At 44.1% G+C, this 24104-nt stretch overlaps 1 protein-coding gene across 2 annotated transcripts in view; it reads right to left on the bottom strand.

The window, feature by feature from the left end:
* LOC142560008 (uncharacterized) overlaps positions 1-21324 on the bottom strand; it is a 234606-nt gene extending 213282 nt beyond the window's left edge. Inside the window, exons 1-2 of one of the 2 annotated variants that reach the window (XM_075671748.1) lie at positions 21006-21324; positions 10952-11224 (exon numbers count right to left, since the gene is read on the bottom strand). In XM_075671748.1, coding sequence (XP_075527863.1) covers positions 10952-10984 — 33 coding nt within the window. In that variant the 5' untranslated portion in view covers positions 10985-11224; positions 21006-21324. The remainder of the gene's footprint in view (positions 1-10951; positions 11225-21005) is intronic. The other variant, XM_075671747.1, reaches the window with a different exon arrangement.
* Between the last annotated feature and the right edge of the window lie 2780 nt (positions 21325-24104).

The raw sequence follows: 24104 nt of genomic DNA, 5'->3' as shown, positions 1-24104 counted from the left end.
ATATTGGTTCACATACGAACAGTCCATTCACCCTCGCGTCACCATATAAGTACCTCGGCGTTAATGTTTTGCCTAATCTCTCATGGGCAACCCACACAGAAAAAAAAATCAATGCTAAAGCTAACCGCAGATTAGGTGATTAAAAGCGCCGCCTCACAGGCGTGCTCAGTTCGACTCGCCAACTCACCTATCAAACATTTGTTCGCCCTAAACTTGAAAATGTGATTTCCCTTTGGTCACCTCATCAAAAATTCTTCATTCATTCCCTTGAATGCGTACAAAATCGTGCGACCCGTTTTAATTCACGAGACTACAGCCGGAATTCCAGCATAACTAGAATTACGTCCTTAGAATTACGCAGAACAATCACACGTGCATGCCTTTCCGATAAACTTGTTTATAGCCATCATACACTTAGTGTACCTGTTAGGCAGCCAAATCGCACGTCGTACGGATCGCATAGTTGCCTCACCTGGAAACAACTTTCAGGAAAAACCACCCATGATGTCGCTGAAAGGCTTGGCCTGACAGTGCCAACGTGGGAGCGGCCTGCCTTGGCTTAAGAAGTCAAGCCTCTGGACCTCATTACAATAAATGTTTTCACACACACACACACCTTCAAGTCATCAGCATTGTCGCGTCCAATCATGTATTGGAATGTTCTTCGGACGACATTGTTCACATCTCTGACCCTGTTAACTTCAAAGAAAAAAAAAATATGGAGCATTTTGTTCTGAAATGTTTCTATTTCGTTCCATTTTCTCGTTTATTTACTATTACATAACGACATTCAAATAATGTCCAAACTGCTTCTGTTCGCACCCAAATTTGTAACACCACTCACATAATACTCCAGTTGGAGGCCGTAAGGTACCAGAATAAATAAATAAATAAATAAATAAATAAATAAATAAATAAATAAATATGAGATGCGTTGTTTGTTTCTACGATGTCCTTGGTGAGCCAAACAAGGCATATTGTTTATATCTGGGGGAAATTAGGGGCATAGTATAGGCAATATGTAGGCAATGTTCCAAACGAGTGGGTTAAGTTTGCCTTTTCCAATAGAATAGACAGATACGCCGTCATAGTTACAATTCCAACTGAGCTAAAATTTTGCGGACATAGCGAAAATATTACGCCAAAGTTTATGTGCGATGGTAAATGCGTATTGATCAAATACAGCTTCAAAAAAACTATAAGGAAGTGTTCGAAAGTATCACATTGTTCTAATTGGCCAGGTTTTCCAATGTCCCAAGGGGACTCTGCGTTTCAGATATTTCATACTTTGACAGAATAGGCAGCCTTTTGGGTACAATGTGTTGCGAAGTTTTAACGGGTCTGGCTTATTTACAAGCGTTACGAATAATTACTCAATCCTCATTTCTTTCGTTCTTTTTACTTCTTTTTCATGCGCGATATTTTGGTTTCGCCTGTGTCTCCACTGAACTGAAGGAAGCACCTTCTTTATAGCTTGCGACTCTGAAGACCAGGTAATGTTTGATGTGCAAGATCAAAATAGATGGGTAATTGGGACTTTTGCCCTAATTTATGTATGCAAGCGTGTTATGCAAACGTGTTATGAGCCTGTGTAACGAGCGAGGCAGGATGGAAACCACTGCCCTGACAGAATTATAACCACCACAAAGACAAAAGTGAAAATTAGTCATTTGCTGTGCGAAGTTATATGAGGTTGTATCAAACGTCTTTCAAAAAATCTCTATTCAAGTGTTAGAACGTGCGATATGGCCACTTTTTGTTATGCTTCCCAGTGATCCGACATAGTTGTTGGTTACAACAGGCTAATATTTCGTGGAAAGGGTAACGACGTCATTGTAACTGCAATGTACGATAAACATGTTCAAGTTCCTGGTCTAGCTACAAGCATTGCAGATAATGACTGAGCCGTTGTTTTTTACCCCCTAATTTTTCATGCGTCATAAGGCATTGCCAGTTGCTTTATGCGATGTCCTCAGTGAACCAAAGAAGCATTGCTTATATTTGGCGAAATCAAAGGGCGCGGTATGGACACTATGTAAGTAAACTTTAAAGACAGGCGACTAATTATGATATTTGCAGTAAATTATGCAAGCTAGCAATCCGGAGCTTTATGAATGAGTTTTGCTAAACGAAGCAGAATTTATCCCGCCGCTCTGGGAGAACTGTGAACTCCACCGATATCAGATCTTGAGAAAATTGAGGGGGCCGGGGCAAATGGGGGGGGGGGGGGGGGCAATAAGGAGGAAAGAAGTACTGTCTCTTTAAAAAAAATTCCGAAAAGAAGTGCTCCATAGCATTATATGTGGGCAAGATTTCAAACGGAACAGACATTTGGGGGCAACTTTTTAAACTATGTGATATAATTACATGAAACGAAAATTTTCATTGACACTGCTCGAAAGGAACAGCTAGCCTGGAAATTTTGTTATAATTCTCCAAGGTCGCACACATCTGCTGTCTCTTTTTTCTTGTGGATATTGCAAGCCATATAAGTTTACTATACTTCGTTGTGTATAACCGCGACCACACTTTTACCTTAACTAGCGATACATTTGTGCTGTATGTATATTGAAACATGAAGTACAATTTAGCTAAATTGTCTGCAACAACATTGTTTTTCTTATGTACGCCGCAGTGCTGCTACTGGGCGAGATCAGAGACCTCTGGGTACTCACTGCTTTTTGGCCCTGTATCATATATACAATTTTGTGTAATGTCAAAAAAATAAATGCAAATTCAAATTCTTTTTTAGCCCCCATGGTTCATCATGTGTGATCGATAAGTACGTATATTTCTTCTTTTCAATTCAAAAATAACAGGCAAACGCCCGTGAATACATGCGAAATTGCCACGCGTCTGCCTGCTCGAGGCGCTTTGCGTGCATTCGCGGGCTTCTTTCACGCTCGGAAAAACACTTTTACGTAGCCCGCATTGAGCAACAGAAAGCTCTATCGGGAGTTTTTAATGTTGGCGTACAATAATCATTGACACTCTTCATCGAATTATAATATTTGAGATTAATTACCTAAGACTAATTATGTCGTTAGGCAGAACGCAAAAATAATCCATCTCCTAGCGACGGCAAACAAGATTACCTTGCTTCTATCCTCCTACGTGGCATTTGCATATGTTTAATGTTGGGCTCAAGTTACATGAAACAATCTGCACACACACGCACACACACACACACACACACACAAATTTATATATATATATATATATATATATATATATATATATATAGAGAGAGAGAGAGAGAGAGAGAGAGAGAGAGAGAGAGTCAGATCGCACGTGGTTTGCCAACTGCCCGGCCCCCTACTCGCAAAATCGTTGGTACGCGACTGTACGTTTCCCACGATAATGTTTTTCGCGAACGGTTTTAAGCCTTCTAAAAAAATGCGTCATCTTCTAGCTGTATGACAACAAATGGCAAGTTCCATGATTCTGCTTGGTTCACTCGCAATCTATGCGCTTCGAAATTTAATATGACATTTACGAGAATGCTCGCCACAAAACTAGAAAAAGAAGGAATAGCTTTTCGCACATTCCAATCATCCGGAAGACAGTTTCAAGAGAGAGACTTCTGGAGCTGCATACTTTAGTATTAATAAGAACCTTAGAATTGCTGTTCGCAACAGCTGAAGTGATTGTTTTAAGATTTTCAATCATATTAACGATCATCATCATTATCAGTGTTTTTTATGTCCACTGCCGGATGAAGGCCTCGGCCCGCGATCTTTAATTACCCCTGTCCTGCACCAACCGATTCCAACTAGCGCCTGCGAATTTTCTTATTTCATCCCCCCACCTAATCTTCTGCCGTGCTTGACTGCACTTCCCTTCTCTTGGCAACCATGCTGTAATCCTTATGGTCCACCTGTTATCTAACCTATGCATTACATGACCTGTCCAGATCCATTTTTTTTTTTTTGCTAATATCAATTAAGATATCGGCTGTACCCATTTGCTCTCTGATCCCCCACACTGCTCTTTTACTATCTCTTAACGTTATGCCTGACATTTTTTGTTCCATCACATTTTTCCAGGACATTAACTTGTTCTCGAGCTCTTTTGTCAGTCGCCAAGTTTCTGCCCCTTATGTTAGCACCATTAAAATCCACTGACTGTACACGTTTCTTTTCAATTATATTGGTAAGCTTCCAGTCAGCTGTATCCGCTCCAACTCATATTTGTTCATCTGTAAATTTCCTTCTCATGATAAGGGTCCCCTGTGAGTAATTGACCTAGCTAAACGTACTCCTTCACAGACACTAGAGGCTGACTGGCGATCCTTAGCTTTTATTCCCTTGCCTGGCTATTGATCATTATCATTGACTTCTGCATATTAATCAAACCCACTCTAACATCCTCTCTGTTAACGTCCGCAATCATTTGTTGTAACTCGTCCTCGGTGTTGCTGAACAGAACAATGTCACCTGCAAACCAAAGGTTGCTGAGATAATCGCCGTTGATCCTCACTCCTAAGCCTTCCCAGTTTACTAGTTTGAATACTTCTTCCAAGCACTCAGTGAATAGCATTGGAGAGATTGTGTCTCCTTGTCCAACCCCTTTCTTTATAAGTACCTTCCTACTTGTGGACTATTACGGTAGGTGTGGAATGTATATAGATACTTTCCATATTTACGTAAGCTGCCTGTACTCCTTCATTACGTAATGTCTCACTGCTGAAATCTCTAGCCAATCAAATGGAGTTTCGTAATCTATGAAGGCCATTAGAGAGGCTGATTGTACTCTGCGGACTTCTCGTTTACCTGACTGATGACATGGATCTGATACATTGTAGAGTATCCCTTCCTGCAGCCAACCTGTTTCCTTAGTTAGTTGAAGTCCAGTGTTGCCCTTATCCTATAGGAAATTGTCTTGGTGAATGTTTTATACAATACTTGAAGTAAGTAATGAGCCTATAATTTTACAACTCTTTAATGTCTTACTTTTTGTGGATTATCATAAGAAGCCAACAAACACTGACACCAAGGACAACATAGGGAAAATTACTTGTGCTTAATAAATGAAATAAAGAAACGATTAATTATTGGAAATGAAAGTGGATGAAAAAACAACTTGCCGCAGGTGGGAACCGAACCCACAACCTTCGCATTTCGCGTGCGCTGCTCTACCAATTGAGCTGCCGCGGCGCCGTTTCCCCATCCCCTTTCTTGGGTATTTATGTGTCCTAGTAGAACCCTGGGAGTGTTAGCCAGCGCCACCACTCACAGAGCTTGGCGGCGGACGTGGAACGTCCTTTCTGCCGCAGGCGTCACGAGAACATGATTCTTCTTTCTTTCTTTTTGGGGGGGAGGGGGGTGAAAGCAACTGGTCAGTAAACCCACACATGCTACCTGAAGGCATCAATGTTGCTGGATTCGATACCCTCGTTATGTAATAAACGAGAAGAAAGGGGGTTAATCGAGGGGCCCGATTGTTATTAGTCATATTATAAGAAGCCAACAAACACTGACACCAAGGACAACAAAGGGGAAATTACTTGTGCGTAATAAATTAAATAAAGAAACGATAAATTATTGGGAATGGAAGTGCTTTAAAACCAACTTGCCGCACGTGGGAACCGAACCAACAACGCACGCAAAATGCGAAGGTTGTGGGTGCGGTTCCCTCCTCTCGAGTGAAACTAGCTTAGCAGGACTCTTCAAAGAACTATCAGACATTTTTTGGGATATTATCGGCCTTAGTGAGATTAGAAGAACTGGTGAGGCTTACACATTGCTGAATAACGGCCATGTCCTTTGCTATAGAGGTGTCCCGGATAAGAAGCAATACGGGGTAGGATTGCTAATCCATAAGGACATAGCAGGCAACAATGACGAATTCTAGAGCATCAACAAGAGAGTAGCAGCAGTCGTAATCAAACTCAATAAGAGGTATACATTAAAGGTCGTACAAACCTACGCTCCAACGTCCAGTCAGGACGGTGAGGAAGTAGGTCAGTTTTATGAAGATGTTGAATTAGCGATGAAAAAAGTGCAAACACGGTATACAGTAGTAATGAGTGACTTCAATGCAAAAGTGGTGAAAACGCAGGCGGATGAACAGGCATTTGGCAACTACGGTGTCGATTCTAGAAACGCTAGAGGAGAGATGTTGGTAGAGTTATCCGAAAGGAATAAGCTGAGAATAATGAACGCCTTTTTCAGGAAACGTAGCAAAAGAAAATGGACCTGGAAAAGCCCTAATGGTGAAACAAGAAATGAAATTCATTTCACACTTTCTGCTGATCCCAGCCTAGTGCAGGATGTAGAAGTAATAGTTAGGATAAAGTGCAGTGACCATAGGTCAGTGAGGGCCAGTATTCACCTCAATCTCAAGAGAGAAAGAGTAAAATTGGTCCAGAAGAAACACCTCAACCTGGAGGCAGTAAGGCAGTAATTTGAATAGAGAATGAGTAAAACTTGTCAAGAAAAAACAGGTCAACTTAGCGGCAGTAAGGCTAAAAGCAGTCAAATTTAGGTTGCTACTTGCAAACAAATATGCAGCCTTATAACAGAGAGATGATGATGATCACATAGAGGTAATGAACGAAACCGTAAAGTGGCTGGCTTCAGAGGCAGCAATTGAAGTGGGAGGCGAGGCACCAAAACAACCAGTAGGCAAGCTCTCCCAACAAATCTCCTAATAAAGAAACGACAAAGAATGAGAGTGTCCAACTCAAGAGACAAGATAGAATTCGCGGAACTGTCAAAACTGATGGACAAAGCGAAAATAAGCTATATTAGAAATTATAATGTGAGAAAGACTGAAGAAGCTGTAAAAAATGGATGCAGCCTGAAATCAGCGAGAAGGAAACTTGGCATAGGACAAACCAAGATGTATGCACTTAAAGATAAGCAAGGTAACACCATCAGCAATATCGAAGGTATAATAAACACAGCGGAAAAATTCTATACTGACCTGTACAGTACCCAGAGGACTCAGGAGTACTCTATTCGAAACAATAATGAACAGTATACAGAAACTCCTCCTATAACTAGAGATGAGGTCAGAAGGAACTTGCAAGGCATGAAACGGGGAAAAGTGGCAGAAGAGGATGGAATAACAGTCGATTTAATCAAAGATAGAGGAGACATAATGCTAGGAAAACTGGCGGCTCTCTATATGAAGTGTCTATCGACTGCAATGGTCCCAAGAAACTGGAAGAATGCAAACATTGTACTAATCCACAAAAAGGGCGACGTTAAAGAACTGAAAAATTATAGGCCCATTAGCTTACTACCAGTATTGTATAAAATGTTTACCAAAATAATCTCCAACAGAATAAGGGCAACATTGGACTTTAGCCAACCAAGGGAGCAGGTTGGCTTCAGCAAAGGATACTCTACAATGGATCACATCCATGGCATTAATCAGGTTATCGAGAAATCCGCAGAGTACAATAAGCCTCTCTATATGGCTTTCATAGATTACGAAAAAGCATTTGGTTCAGTAGAGATACCAGCAGTCATAGAGGCATTGCGTAATCAAGGAGTACAGAACGCTTACGTAAATACCTGGGAAAATATCTACAGAGGTCCCACAGCTACCTTAATTCTACACAAGAAAAGCAGGAACATACCTATTAAGAAAGGGGTCAGACAGGGAGACACAATCTCTCCAATGCTATTCACTGCGTGCTTAGAAGAAGTATTCAAGCTATTAAACTGGGAAGGCTTAGGATCGACTGCGAATACCTCAGCAACCTTAGGTTTGCCGATGACATTGTTCTATTCAGCAACACTGCGGAGGAGTTACAACGTACGATTAAGGACCTTAACAGAGAGAGTGTAAGAGTGGGGCTGAAGGTTAATATGTAGAAGACAAAGATAACGATGAATAACCGGGCAAGGGAACAAGAATTAAGGATCGCCAGTTAGCCTCTAGAGTCTGTGAAGGAGTACGTTTACCTAGGTCAACTAATCACAGGGAACCCTGACCATGAGACGGAAATTCACAGAAGAATAAAAATGGGTTGGATCGCTTACGGTAGACATCGTGAGCTCCCGGCGGGGAGCTTACCGTTAGTATTCATTGAATAGGAAAATATACAATCAGTGCATTTTACCGGTGCTGACATATAGCGCAGAGACTTGTAGACTGGCAAAGAAGCTTCAGAACAAGTTAAGGACCGCGTTAAGGGTGATGGAGCGAAGAATGCTAGGCATAACTTTAAGAGACAGAAAGAGAGCGGTTTGGATTTGAGAGCAAATGGCTACAGACGATATTCTAATAGACATTATGAGAGAAAAAATGGCGCTGGGCAGGTCATGTAAGGCGCAGATTAGATAACCGTTTGACCATTCGGGTGACAGAATGGGTACCAAGAGAAGTGAAGCGCAGTAGAGGACAGCAGAAGACTAGGTGATGCGGCGAAATTAGGAAATTTGCGGGTGCTTGTTGGAATCGGTTGGCGCAAGGCGAAGGTAACTGGAGATTGAAGGAGATCGTCCTGCAGTGGATATAAATAGGCTGGTGATGATGATTCCCCCCGTTTTAATCAATGTGATTTTTTGATGTTTACAGTTCTCCCAAGGTAGCATGTTAAATTAGGCGCTGTTTCTAAAACACAGTTATAATGCTCCAGATATCCTGCTTATGCAATTACTGTCGAAAGGGGGGAATTAACTGAGCTAGTAGGTTCATTCTTCGAGGATTGTAATAGCAGAAATTGTAGAACAGACACAGAAACGAGTGAACAGACGTGGGCATAGCTACACTGTCAAGTGATTTGTTTATTAAAATTCCCGCGTTTCTTTATTTCGTCGCCAAATCTCGTCTTTTTTAGCCACAAGTAGATAAAATGGGCCAGATTTGGCGACTAAATAGAAAACGCGAAGATTTTAATCAAGAAATCAGTTGACAGTGCGGCTACTTTCACGTCTGTTCTTTCGTTTCTTTGTCTCTTCTACAATTTCCGCTGCTACAATCCTCGAAGAACGTAATTACTGGTAAGACGTGCAAATCTTTTACACACTTTGAACTGTTAGCCATAGCCTACATCTGATTTTTAATATATATAAACAATGTGCTTCACGCATTTCGTCGATGTAGTTCGCCCCTTGTTTAAGTATGGGGATAACAATAGCTTCTATTCAAGCAGATGTAATGTATCCAGCTCGCAACATAGCATTCAAAAAAGATAGAAGTGTTTTTAGAATTTCTGTATGCGCATGTTTGATCACTTCCGAAGTGATGCGATGACTTCCTAGCGCCGAGTCGTTGCAACAATTTAGAGATGTCTGAAGCTAAGCTAAGCTGAACGGGCGATTGTTCGCTTCATTTCTTCCACATTTACGTTGAAGGTGCTGTCACTCTGTGTTTTCTTAGAACCTCGGGAAAGTGTGTGTGTAGTGTGATGCACTGTAGATTTGGCCAGAGTGCTCACTTGGAAAATCTTCCTCATTTTACAGGCATTTGGTATTTACTTTCTAAAACCTGTTCAGCTCCTCTTCGAAGGTGGAAAGAAGGTAATGATAGAAGTGAAGTTACGTTGAGCATTAAGTACTAGATCGAGGGCATTTGAGGAATAAGACGTATCCCTGGTACGTTGTGCTATCGCTTACGAGAAAAAAAGAAAGAAATGAAAAACAAAACACAAAATAATGGAACATATTGCCACGGGCGGCTATCATAAAGTCTGAGTGTTCTATTTAATGTTATGGAGGTTTAAACTGCCTAGTAAATAAAGTGGTGATGATGAAAAATATGTAGATACGTATTTTTCGCATTGAGAATTTCGCTAATGAAGCTGGGAAAGGGAGGAGGGCATAAAATACACTTACAGTTACTTTCTGCTAATTTATCGTAAATGAGGCCCAGATGCTTTTGAGATCAGTAGCAACAGAAATTCTAGACAAACTAGACGTACGAATGCTGGCACTCCTGAACCGCACTTCGCGCGCACTAATATTTTATTTTTTTACTAATTTTTTAGACGGACTTGCACAAATGATTGAAATGCATAATTGAATAATTACCGAAAATTTTCTTCTAATTAAGTTTTTAAATAATTACCCAATTGTCCATATTGCAATTTACAAATTCTAGTAATTGAGTTCACAAGACAGATCCACTTGGAACGAATTCTCAGGATGACACCAGTTTTGAGGTATTAATCCCCGAACTTTGCGGAGAAATGCATTGGTGTTCCAGCTACTTATGTGCTTCAGTGCCTAAAACAGCGTTTTTTTTTTTTAGAAAGTAACTGGAACGTCAATGATTTCTCTCCTAGGTTCTGGATTTAATATCTTGAAACTGGTGTCATCTTGCGAATGCTTTCCAAGTGGATTTGGCTTGCGAATGGCAAGAATGTATAAATTGTAATATGACCCATTAGGTAATTAGTTAACAACTTAATCAGTGACTTTCTAGTAATTAGTCAATTACGCATTTCAATCTTTTGGGCAAGTAACGTCCACCTCTTCAAGTAGACCAGCTCATGAACTAGAATTGTGCTAGCTGTCACAGGCCACCTTCAAAAAATGTTGAAAGTGTTCCCTGAAACACTCGGTATTTATATTGACCAGATCTTCGCCCTTTGTCTGTTAAGGTTTACATCTTCTATATTGTCCATCCATTTGCTCAAACCTGTGAATTTTAATTCCGTACCTTTCTAGCTATATCAGATGGCTTTAATATCGGTGGATTGTTCAGCTGATGTTTTCGGGGATTGCAATAGCCATATGGGCATTTCTATGACAAAGCGAAACGTGATCTACAATTGCCCTGCAGCATCCTCAGGCAGTCTTTTGACATATGGAAGTTAATTCGATTTATTATTCGACCCAGTGTTTGTCTCGACAACGCCCGAAAAGTAAGGACAGTGAAGAAGTTAATTATTCGTAGTAGTCAAATATTCTCGCAAAACACCTGCGAGAATGGGAACAGCAATAGGAACTGGTTATCACTATTTTCTAGCGTGTAACAAAATTTTAGTACACACCTGTGTGGGACATATCCCAGTAAAACGGGCCATGTCGAAAGTTCTGTTCGCGTGCCCACTGAAGGTGAAGTGCGCAGAGAGGCTCTTTCGATGTGCCTGGCTGGATGACGCAACAGTCAATGTTGCTTGATCACCGAAGACGAACTTTGCTAATCACACCACGGCAGCAAAACACACGTTGATAGCGACAGGCGGAGCTTGCATCCCGAATACGCGTGGAGACGCATTCCAAGTCGAAGAGAGTGTCCGTTGATAGCACCAACAGGATTACGTCTGCATAGGGCAAAAGCTGGGGTTACAGGCCACGAAAAATGTGCTGTTCGCATTCTCAGTGAACGTGCGTACTATTCTTGGAATTAAACAGTAGGCACATTCATTGCTGTTTGCGCTGTTCTTCAAACCTCCCTGCGTTTACTGCTGTTCTTCCATGCTTCGAACCTCACTGTCATTACTTATTTACCCTTAAGGTCTTAAAGAGACAGGATAGTTAATAATGCAATTAAATACAAGGAAACTAGAGCAGCATTAGAAAATAAAATAAGGACATTTGACTGCCGTAACTACAATCACGCGTCAGTCGCGTAGCTATCTACAAAAAAAAAAAAGGCACAGTCAAGCGTGCAATTTCACGGAACATGAGATCTGAGAAAAAGCTGAATATATGCGCAGCTTCACAAAGCCGCCTAGTATTCGCATTTACAGCCTCTACTAGTATATGTGAAAAAGATTTTGATGTTCGGTTTTATTCCCTACTGTTACAGGCTGCCCGGAAATCGAAGGTTTTCCGAGATACCATGCTCCATAAACTTTTGCCGTTGACTGTACATAGCAGCACCTCCAAAGTAATTAATGACTGTAATGGCGGCAACGCTATGGGGAAGGCAATTATAACAAATATGTATTCGGAATATATGAGTCATTATAACACTTTACGTTTGAAAACAAAATACATATTTTATGACCGAGATCAATGTGTCTGGAAATGAACTGTTATAATGAAAGTTAAGAAGCAAAAAAGGTAACATATTTTCCTACGATGAGAAAGACTGGGTAAAGAAAAGTGTTTCATAGCATTAAAGTTGGCAGCGCAATAATAGCTGGAAATAATTAAACGTGATGTACGGTTTTGCACCGCCTCTAAGCCTGCTTTGAGTGATTCAACACCGGCATTCTCCACACAGGTACTGCATATTCTAGCTTAGCTCCAACAATTGTTCCAAATAGCAGTAATTTGAGCTATACACCAACATGAAAAATTCTTGGGAGGTAGGCTAAGATGTGACTAGCACTGTCGGCTACATAATGAGCGCCCCCCTCCTCCCTAATATCATACGACATATTTATACGAGTGCTCCAATTCCCAAACAGTGTTATTAATGTGACAGGTAGGACGACTAATATGTTGCCAACAAACACGCATACATTTCTATCTATTGTTTAATTGTCCATACCTGACATTATTCATAAATTTGATTAACGTCAAAGTGCGGGTTAGCCACATCTAAGTCCCTGTTAATTTGTCTACAATACACTCAATCAACAGCAGTAAGACTCGTCGAGGATGTTGGCGTTATGCAAATGGTCAAGTCCTATATTATGAGAAAAGGCGGAGGTCTTACTAGACATCCATGAGCCAACTTAAAACGCAGAGGAGCAAATGCTGCGACTGATGCAAACTGGTAAAGATTTGTGAGTAATGATCGCAACTAAGCAAAAACTTTAGAATCCAGATTGTGACTACGTAATTAAAAAAGAGCAAATCGAGGGCTGCTTTTTGAAGCCTTCTAGGAGCACCTAAACTATGTAGCTTATAAGGAACGCCGTTTGAAGGATAATTGATTGATTAATGGGTTTTAATGGCGTAAGTGCCAGTTCCAGCCAATGAGCGCCAAGCACACGCTATAACACGTGACCAATGGTACATGGAGACAAAGATGTAACATGATTGTAAAGGGGCCTTGAATCAGTCGGTGTAAATTGCTTAAAATGAATATATCAAGATAATGACAATGATTAGTGATGTGTGCTATGATCACAAAAGTGTAGCGACGAAGGTTCCTTAAGTGAGATGTATACAGTACAAGGGACAGTAACACTAGTACCTCAACAGAGCCTTTGGACGCAGGGGCTTGGAGCACGTGCCCTGCAAGTGTGCTTGCGTTTCATCTGTAACCTCTAAGGGGAGCTCGTACTACAAAAAACCTGGTCGAATTATTTTTAAAACGTCGGTTCCTGTTAAAAAGTTTAACACCACTTTGAAGTTTAAAATCGGTTCATTATATTGAGATAAAATGCTGAGTGGGGACATATGTGCTCATGATACAGGTAAAATGCTGAGTGGGGACATATGTGCTCAAGATACAGGGAACGGAAGTACTTTTTCTCTATCTGCTTCTATATCAGGGCATTGAAGAAGAATGTGGATAACTGTAAAGCGATATTATTGCCAAACCTACTACATGTTGGAGGATCAACTGCAATCGGTAGGTAAGAGAGAATGCCGTAGCTATGCCCTATTCTTAATCTACAAAGGAGCACTTCCTTGTGTCTTTGTCCTTTCTCATATCCAGTTCCACTATTTTGATTGCATCATATGCAGCATACGAGTACAGTATATGATACTTCAGTACCCCACTGCCTTTTCAAAAAAACTTCCTCAACTTATGCCATAAGTACAGGGTTTAAGATCTGTTACCGCTATAGGTACGCGTATATATATATATATATATATCACTCAAGGATACTGACATAGCGTTTTCTTCAGCAGCTAAATTGCCTTATACGCCTCTGTACGCCAGCAAAGGCCAATGACTTGGTTGCATATGTACGCTTCATAACAATGGGTATAGTTTATTAAAAACGATGGGTAAAGTTCTTATGTTTACAAAAGCTTGTTAGGGCCCTAACGACGCTCAGTGAGTATGTGAACACAATAACGACATTTGTCTGCTTTCTACGTTTAACGGCTTCGAGTATCGCGTAATGCTTCCGCGGGAAATATACAGTGAATTTCCAGAGTCCCTCTCTACGGTGTGCTTCATAATCAGATCGTGGTTTTGGAACGTAAAACCTCATATTTTCCTTTTTTTTTTTTAAGACAGCTTGAAAGCCGTCTTGTACGGCATTCGTAGCACTACTCGTAACGATTAGTCGAATGTGCAGTTACTGGAGATTAAAGCACAGCCTAGCTACAGCAGAAACGTGCAACGCTCAGATTCACGTACAATATTATATTACTTTGTATTAGTGCCTGAAGTCTTGCGAATGTAGCCATGTTGCACAGAAGTTAACGTAGCGTTTCATACAGTAATTCTATGGAAGTCAAGCTTGTTAACGCCCTTAGAGTCTATCTATAGAGCACCGCTCTTAGGGGCCCCTTCCTGCGGAGAGCGTCGGCGTTGTGCCTTGTAACCGAGCGAACGAGCACAGTGAAAGATGAGAGTGAACGCCGAGTGCAGCGGGAGACGAAAGATTAGCATACCGAAGACAGCGAGAGAAGGAAATCGGAGGAGGAGGGTACGCAGAAAGCGTGAGAAGCGTAGTGCTGCACAAGAAGGGCTTTGCAGCCACGACGGCTACAAATGCCGCAAGAATAGCACGCGTCGTCTCTATGAAAATAAAGCACTGTATGAGCGGAGGTCTGTCTGCGGCGACTGCCGTGAATCGCGCCCACGTGACACCCATGCGCTTGCCTCTCGTGATCTCCCTATTAGCGAGGCAGTAGGGTTACTCTTCGCTGCGTTTTCGAAGCACTGCATGAGACAGATTGCCCGCGCGAGCCACTATTTCGCGAAACCTGTACATGCGGCCGTATTCTGCAACAGTTCGTTTTGGAACCGGTTCGCTCTGATTGTTACGTCTGCGTTACGTCACTTGGAGAAAGAGTGGAACGTCGCCGCGCGAGGGACACCAATGAACAATTGGTGTTCTGTAGCAAGGTGACGTCAGTATTTTTGTTTGTACTTTGAGGATGATATAGTAGTTGAAGGATGTTTCTTCTTTGGTAAAAAAATATTGATTTCTATACAACAATTGCACATTTAATTACCACTAATAACTAAGAGCTTCAGATGCGGAGAGTGCGTGGTTTAATTTTATATGCGTTATATATATATATATTTTTTTTTTGCTCTAGGTAATGCGCCATACGTTCCGTCCACCATACACCACCACACACCATTCCCCAAAGTTCCGTCCACACATCCCACAACTTCGAAAATCTTGCCACGGTCAAGGAAGCGTTCTTGACTGCGGCTTTTTCCTGCACCATGGAGAAATATTTCACACCCCTTTTTTACTTTCCCTCAACCGTAACGACCCTTGCAACGGCGGTAATGATGCGACTGACCGACGGTTGCGACAATCCAATAGCTTCTACATTCCAGACGCACTGCTGAAAACGACCAATTACAAGAAAAGTCAGCGCCCTTCCAGTCTGTAAAGAAGGATGAAAAGTGAAGCTGTGTATGTGGGGCCCTTAATGGCGAACTGCGCCATTAAGGGGCCCTGTTGTCATTAAGGAGCTTTCTGTTGTATTTCTGTTATACAGCGGTACAGATTGACACTGCGAAGCAAATGACCACGGTGGCGGTCCGACCTGTGACGCAGCAGAGGGTGCTAAGAATCTCTGGATCCGGAGAGGCCGCCATCGTAATTTTAACCTGGCAACGCTTAACGCTGAAACGTTATCTAGTGAGGCGAGTCTAGCAGTGCTATTCGAGGTATTAGCGGGTATTAAAGGGACACTAAAGGTTACCAGAAACTCAAGTTAAAGTGGTAGAGCAATGTTCTAGAACGTCTAAGGTGTCAATATAATCGTGAACAGAGCTTTAGTAACCGAGAAATTGAGGTAAATGCATGACACGATTTGAGACCCCCAGCGACATTCCGGTACTAGCCCGATGACGAAAGGACTCCTCATAATTTGTGTTACTAATACTCAACTACTCGTATTAAAAATATCATTTCATTCGATTATAAGACGGAAAAAAATGCTACTTGTCTACGTCTATTCGATTCTAAGAAAAAATAACATTTTGACGTTACCCTTCAGTAATATGGGTGTTCGAAAGGTTTCGTTTTCGCTCGACTCTGCGCGCTCGACTCTGCGCCGCGCACGCTTTGGAGTTTCAGTAGTTTCGTTATCGCGTCGTGCTGTGAGGGTTCTGCTGGCTCGCGAAACTTTCATTTGGAACAAGCAGCGAGAATGCCACGTCCATGTGATGTCGTGGGAAGCCCTCGTTGCTTTCCCGCTCCGGAGAGCCGGTGTCGAGGCCGCCGTCGTAGTACGCAACGACGCCGGTAGTGCGAGCCCTCAGCAGCAGGTCGCGCTCGTCGGTGCTCAAATCGCTGAAGTTGAGCCCACCATCGCCAGCCAATCTGTCGGTGTCAGGGTCCATTGCGACGAGCGTCGAAGTTAGCGTCATAGAATGAAGTACCAGCTTATGGGCGTCTTGCGCTGGAGTTTGAGGTATAGTAGCGGCGCCTGGTGGCGGTGCGGGAAACGACATCTGGGTCGTGCCAGCTTGGGTCGTATTGAGCCCTGGCTGTCGCGAAGCACGTTTCTAGGCCGAGTTTTGCGTCGATTCGCACATTTTTATGCCCTGTTGCGAGTGCGAAAAGGCTCGTCGCTTCTCATAGACCACGCCGACCACGCTGCGAGCTCGCCGCAGCCTATAGTTTAACGAAAACGGACTCTCCGTGTGTCGTGGGACGTAATGTGGGACGTAATTCGCTTCTCCTTCCGCTAGCCACCATACTCCCGCTTTCGCTCTGCTGTCGGCTCTGTCTTGGCTCTGTTTCTGGCCGCGCGTTCGCGTTTTGCGCAGAAAAGCCGTAGCGCCGTCTGCGGACGCCGTTCTACTCATCGATGGCGCAACGTCACTATGAGACCATGATGTCAGTACTCCTCGATCGGAGGGCGGGCGATTTGAACTGCGCTAGAGGTACGCGGACGCTTCAGAACGCATTTTCTCTTAAAGTAAGTCTCTCCTTGGCACGAAACAAGCGTTTCGAGGTTTCTGTGATGGTATTTCAACAGTCCACGTTGACTTAATAGTAACCTTTAGTGTCCCTTTAAATGGGATATAATAGGGCTCAGTGAGGTTAGGAGGACAAATAAAGCATTTACAGTGCTAAAAAGCGGGCACGTCCTGTGCTACCGGTGCTTAGCGGAGAGACGACAACTGAGTCGGATTCCTGATTAATAAGGATATAGCTGGTAACGTACAGGAATTCTATCTCATTAACGAGAGCGTGGCAGGTCTTGTTGTGAAACATAAGAGGTACAAATTGAAGGTCACACAGGCCTACGCGCCTACATCCAGTCATAAAGACCAGGAATTCGAAAGCTTCTATGAATACGTGGAATCGGTTAATGAACAAGCTAATGAACAAGCGTTAATGAACAAGTTAATGAACAAGCGTAAAACAGCTGACATAAGGAAGTATAATATGGATAGAATTGAACATGCTCTCAGGAACGGAAGAAGCCTAAAAGCAGTAAAGAAGGAACTAGGAATAGGCAAGAACCAGATGTATGCGTTAAGAGACAAAGCCGGCAATATCATTACTAATATGGACAAGATAGTTCAAGAGGCCGAGGAGTTCTATAGAGATTTGTACAGTACCAGTGGCACCCACGACGATAATAAAAGAGGTAATAGTCTCGAGGAATTTGACATCCCACAAGTAACGCCGGAAGAAGTAAAGACAGCCTTGGGAGCAGTGGCGTAGCTAGGTCGTCTGGCACCCGGGGCCCTTAGCTCTTCTGTCACCCCCCCCCCCCCCCCCCATTCCCCGGGTGTAGTCGAGGAAGGCGAGGATATCGACAATTTTTGGGTGTCTTCAGACGTATATGACACCCCCCCCCCCCCCCCGGCTGGCCCCATGCACCCGGGGCCCACGGCCCCCCCTGTTGCTACGCCACTGCTTGGGAGCTATGCAAAGGGGCAAGGCGGCTGGGGAGGATCAGGTAACAGCAGATATTCTGAAGGATGGGGGGCAGATTGTTCTAGGAAAACTGGCCACCTTGTATACGCAGTGCATCATGACCTGGGGCGTACCGGAATCTTGGAATTATTATTATTATTTGTTTTGAACACATATACACATCTACACAGTTAACAGGAAAGGGGAAGCGACGAGCAGGCTGTCAACTGCCACTGGAAGGGGCACAACGCCTGCCTACTCTTCTGAAGGGAAGTGACAGCAACACAGAAATGGAAGATAGGAAGGAGGGGAGAAGAGAGGAAAGGAAGAGCAACAGGACAAATCTAAAGACTAAAGTAGAACACAGTACACTACGCACGTTGTTCCGCCGAGTTTCGACTCTGCAGCGGAATTAAAGTGACGCCACGTCGAACAGCCTCCACAATTTTCAATCACATCCATGGCTAGTTCGCTATGCGGCTAATTGTGCGCTCCACGATGAGGCTCCAAGCACAGCTGCACGCAATCACGGTTTCACCGGTAGTCTGTTCACAATATACACTACAAGGTGTTGGAAGAACGCCAACATAATCCTAATCCATAGGAAAGGGGACGCCAAAGACTTGAAAAATTATAGACCGATCAGCTTACTGCCCGTTGCCTACAAAGTATTTACTAAGGTAATCGCAAATAGAATCAGGAACATTTTAGACTTCTGTTAACCAAAGGGCCAGGCAGTATTTCGTAAAGGCTACTCAACAATAGACCATATTCGCACTATCAATCAGCTGATAGAGAACTGTGCGGAATATAACCAACCTTTACATATGGCTTTCATTGATTACGAGAAAGCGTTTGATTCACTCGAAACCTCAGCAATCACGGAGGCATTACGGAATCAGGGTGTAGACGAGCCGTATGTAAAAATACTGAAATATATCTATAGCGGCTCCACAGGTACCGTAGTCCTCCACAAAGAAAGCAACAAAATCCCAATAAAGAAAGGTGTCAGACAGGGAGATACGATCTCTCCAATGCTATTCACAGCATGTTTACAGGAGGTGCTCAGAGACCTGAATTGGGAAGAATTTGGGATAAGAGTTAATGGAGAATACCTTAGTAACTTGCGTGTTATTGTTTTATTAGGCTCAACTGATTTGTTGTTCCGATTTAGAGTCCCTTTAACGTTTGTTTCTCCTTCACCGCGGGTTGGCCCGGCATTGCACTATCTTTGCGATTGGCTCACGTACGGGAAGTGTTTAACGCCTGCGTGACCTCTGCCGCGGGTCGGCCCGGTATTGGAATATTTGCGGAATTATTTTCTACATGTGGACACAATAGCGGGGAAAGTATCCTTAACAGTTTCGCTGTAAAGCAACGTAGCGCGCACAGCACTTACACCGCAGTGTAAACGCTCGTGGTAAATCTATCGCACTGTGTCTTTGTTGAGCCTAAAATGCCTTCGGAACTCTCCTTCGCTAATGTCGAATGCATCGTGGCATTGCCTCCATTCGCCTTTCGCCAACGCCAAAACATGCTGCACGGGCCGCACACGGTGCGTCTCTCGTCGCGCCGGCCATGCGGCGGCCACGTTGCCTTGGCAACCCTCGATATCATGATCGCGGCCGAGCGCAACGCTCGAGCGATCTCCCATCTTCTGCAGCCCTTGCGAAAGCACGCCTCAGCGCCAACAGGGTCGCGGGGAGAGTGGGCGCGGGGTATGCGCATCGCCGGAAAGTCGAAACCCTCTCCACTTTTTTTATTGGCACCGTCACGCTAGTCACGCGCTAGCACCACGATCAGCTCGACTCGGTGAGCGCCGTGGGCACGGCTGGCGGGTTGCCGGTCATACTGAACGCGACGGTACGCGCAATCTTACTAGACAAGCCTGTCTCGCTGCATCGAAATGGCGACGACGTTTCCGAAGTTCAGAAGGCAGCGAAGTGCGTCTAGCCTAGAACGATAATCTGGGAAGAAGGACATTTCGGTAGAAGCGGTCAACGGTAAAGCGCGAAGCAAGTAGTACGCGTAGAAATACACAGAGCTGTGAAAAATGCGAACAAATTTAGACTATATACTTACTGCAGCAGAATAATATGAACAACCAAACATTTTCGTGCCTTGTTTCGTGGAACTCACTCGCAAATAAACATCGCGGTCAGCCTATATCAGGTGCCTCCGATAAGAACAACCCGTAATGTCGGTTGCTAAAAGTTTACGGCAACTCGCATTTTGCTTTCTTTGCTAGTAGCTGACGCTAGATAGGAATGTCGCTGTAGTAATTACAGAATAAATCATGACATCACGCCCAAAATCAGCGTACGATTCCCGCTGTCTGCGCTGGTCACAGCTGTGGCATCGAGGCCACATGTAAAATCGTCAAGACGAATACAGCCGCCGTCACAATTCGAACAATGAAGCCTCATCTAAAGTGGCTGTAACAAACGCTCGGGTTAAAGGAGCAAATCTTGAATGCTTAGGAAGGAAGACGCATTAAGCTAGCACCATTCAAGGCACCCTAAGCAGACATCTGCAGCATCCTCCGCAAGAGAAGCACAATATGCGTGTGAGGCGTGTTCGAGTTTATTATGACGACGACCGCATACGTTGTTTGGGTTTATTGCTACCAAGCGCTGCAGGCACCAGAAAAACAGCCTCAACTGGATCAGTTTCCTAATATACCTTGCTTTATATGGTTTAGCACCGCGTTTCGTAAAGCAGGAAAATTATAACGCAGTTTATGAAAAGGACACATTCGGGCAATTTTTCGACGCAACTCTATCGATGAGTTCAAGAGATAGTTGTATGGCTGTGCTACTGTGATACGGGTCGTAAATTAATGCAGTAATCCGAGTAGCACAGTTCCTAAATTATTCAAGGGGGTTAAGTAATGATTTTTGATGCGGTTTCAACATAGCTTATGTATATTGCAGTTCAGTGCGTATGGAAGTTTCTTAAGCTAGTTTCCCGACAGGTCCGGGACAGAAAGAAAGGGGCCGCTTGATGTTGCCAAGTGACTGACAAGGCCGCGACATATCGCTTGAGATGATAATGAGCGGGGAACCACATTTGCGAACCCAATTTTCAGCTTATTAGCGCAAAATATAATAGCAGTGCCACTTACCGCACTTGCAGCCACGTCGTCCGCAGCCAAGCTCCGACGGGGTTCTGCCGCTGTCACACGGCGTTGCGCATGCGCGGCCGTTCCCTAGGCGACCGAACCACGGAGCAGAGTTACCGCGCCTAACGCGGGTTATCGTCGCCATCTGTTTCGTTGTTCCATTTCGGTCTTCTTTCCTGCTATCGATGTTATCGTCTGTCACAGGCTGCATTTCGTCGACGCGTTTGCACATACAGCACTTCGTGGTTCGTATCAAGAAGATTCTGAGGCATCGATGTCCGACGCTATATTCGAAATTACAGTCGTACATTGAATAGATGCCGTCTTCTTTCGTGGCCCTCGGCTATTCCCTTCCGTCAGCGTCTACAGTGTTAAGCGATTGAAACGCTATGCTCGGAGCATGTGGCTACGAACTGTTCTTTATTTTTTTTTGAGAAACTGCTGACTTCTGGGTACACCGCGTTGATAAAATTTTGTATCGCATGTGAGCCTTTCTGATACATTGTAACTGCACGAGTGGCCAATATACCGAATATATAGTACGCCATACACTAATATTATATATATATATATATATATATATATATATATATATATATATATATATATATATATATATATATGGTGTCTCAGCTAATCGTAGCCAAGCTGTTACATGAAAATGATGTTTTAATATCTTGATTCAAGATTAAACTGTAAGGCTACGGCCTTCGGTTGTCAGGCCTCGTATGAGCGAACACCGTAGGTCTTATAATTTTACCTTGCAGTGTGTTTTACAAATATTATTTTTCGTTAAACAGCTTGGTCAACATTATCCGGGACACGCAGCATGGGCAGGGTGAGCAAGACGCCACTGTTGACCTCGCAGCCAATGAAGAAAAAGCATTCGACAGCACTCAGAGTCTCTGACTGCTTATTGTTTCTGCTTGTGAATTAAAGAAGTTTCAGTTAAAGCTACATCTGCAGCGTCCCGCTGGTCAGTTTTGTTTCGTTGAACGTTTTCACTGAACTTCTTTTGCGATTCTGTGAGCTGCCTCTTGCCAGTCAGTTCACAGCAGCGCTAACAGGACGGTACGCTCGAACCACGGTTTAGAGCACAGCGATACGATAGCTCATGAGCGCATCCACGCGTCTTTTATCTTTATATTTCGTGGGCTTTCTTCAGATGCAAGAATAAAGCACCGCACAAGAGGTACGCTGCCACAAAATAAAATGTATCCGTTTTTCCTGAACCCCCTCTACAATGTAAAAAAAACGCACTAGACCCTAAATGAATATAACTTTTCATAACCCTCCTTTCTTATTTTCTGATTAAGTGGAATATAAGAATACTCCGAGGAGCGCCACCTGAGGGCAGGAAGTGCGACTGTAAAAACTAGTTCGTCGGCGGTTCTGCATCGATGCTGTACCATAGTCTTTCATCCAGGCGCTCCAGGTTTCGGTCGCGAAGAATGCGTTTCAAGACGATGCTGCCAAGGGGCTAGTGTATAATAAGCCTCAGGTGCACCATTCTCGGATCTTGGATCGCATCTCTTCCTCTTGCCCGTTGGTGAAATGGTGCACACTGAGACTTGCTGCAGTACGAATCGTAGTGCTCTACCACATTCTCTACGCTAAGCGCCATCACTGAGTCGCCGTTTGAGACATTGTGCTCCATCTACTTAATGACTATAAAAGTGGAGCTGCCTCTCGCCAGGAAACGACGTCCGAGATGTGCAGGTTTGCTCGAAGCGTCCATGCCAGCTTTCGTTAACGGTCGGTGGTGTTTGGATCGCACCGCTGGTACGATCTGTTGGGAACTCGGCGCTGACGCCCGTGGTTGTACCTGGGTCGCAAGCCCCAAGGGTAGCGTTGGCCTGGCGGCCTGGGGTACAACTGGAAGCATCCGAAGGTCCCGGCAAAGCATGAGTCGACTGGTAACAACGAAACAACTTGTTTATTTTAACATCGCAAAGAGTTGGCGGTCAGGTTGACCGAAGTAGAGAGACGGGAGAGCACTTTACTCAACAGAAGAAATCGGAGCCCTCCTTTTGGCGTCCGGGGGCAGCTGTTTTTATACTCTCGCAGTTGAGGGCAAGAAGGAACCCCTCAAAAGACGAGCACGTGAATGTACAATGGGCTAATGGTGACGCACACTGTCGTAGCGCTGCCGTAGCACCATGTCGAGCACGATCTCGTAGCACCCTGTCGTAGCGCTACCGTAGCACCATGTCGAACACGATCTCGTAGCACCCTGTCGTAGCGCTGCCGGTCGGGCACAATGACTGTAATGAGAAGATGATCCCTGCTTTCGCATCGCCTGGTTCGGGCACAATGACTGGAATGAGAGGGTGATCCTTTGCGGTCGCATCGCCGCAGTCGCGCCTGGAAACACCTGCCGATGAGTGTTGCGGCGACGACGATCGGGCCAAAATGTCTGCCGCCCCGCCGCAGTCGCGCCGGCAAAACCACGTGTCGCAGGCGAAACGCAACAGACCGCCCCGCCGGGGGAAGGAGATCCCGATGGACAGGGGACTGCATCCGCTGTCCGGAGGGATGTCGCTCGATGATGCTCATAACCGAAGTCGGGCGTCCCTCGACGTTTCTTGAGCGCAGCGCACAGAGAAGGCCTCGTTCTCTCGTTCAGGTTCGCACGGGACACTGCAAAGTGACTTCGGGAGAGTTCACATTTTTGTTCTCGTTCCCGGCAAGCGTTAGAACTACGCTGAAACTCAACCGCTCAGTCAGCAAGCACGGCACAACCCTCACTAAGCCCTGCCAGGCTCTTTCCCCTTTTTATACCACTGCCTAGTTCCTTACAGTAGTCTAGCATCACTCAGAACGCGTCCACAAATTGAAAAATTGCACTAGAAAGCATATCATCACTTTGAAACACTAAACAAAAGCAATATGTTAAAAAAAAATCCTGCCTCAGGAAGAAAAACATCAGTAACAAACAATTTTGAGGCTGATTCCTACGTTAGGGGCTTCGACTTAAGCCATCGGCGTTACCGTTGAGACTCCCCTTTTTGTAACGCACCTCAAAGGAATATTGTTGTAAAGCGAGGCTCCAGCGCAGGAGGCGGCCATTTTTGGGAGAGATGGTCTGCAGCCATTGGAGAG

The sequence above is a fragment of the Dermacentor variabilis genome, chromosome 10, assembly GCF_050947875.1.
Source record: "Dermacentor variabilis isolate Ectoservices chromosome 10, ASM5094787v1, whole genome shotgun sequence".
NCBI classification, from domain to species: Eukaryota; Metazoa; Arthropoda; class Arachnida; order Ixodida; family Ixodidae; genus Dermacentor; species Dermacentor variabilis.
The sequence above is the reverse complement of the archived record's forward strand: the minus strand, read 5'-3'. Positions and strand labels throughout refer to the sequence as shown.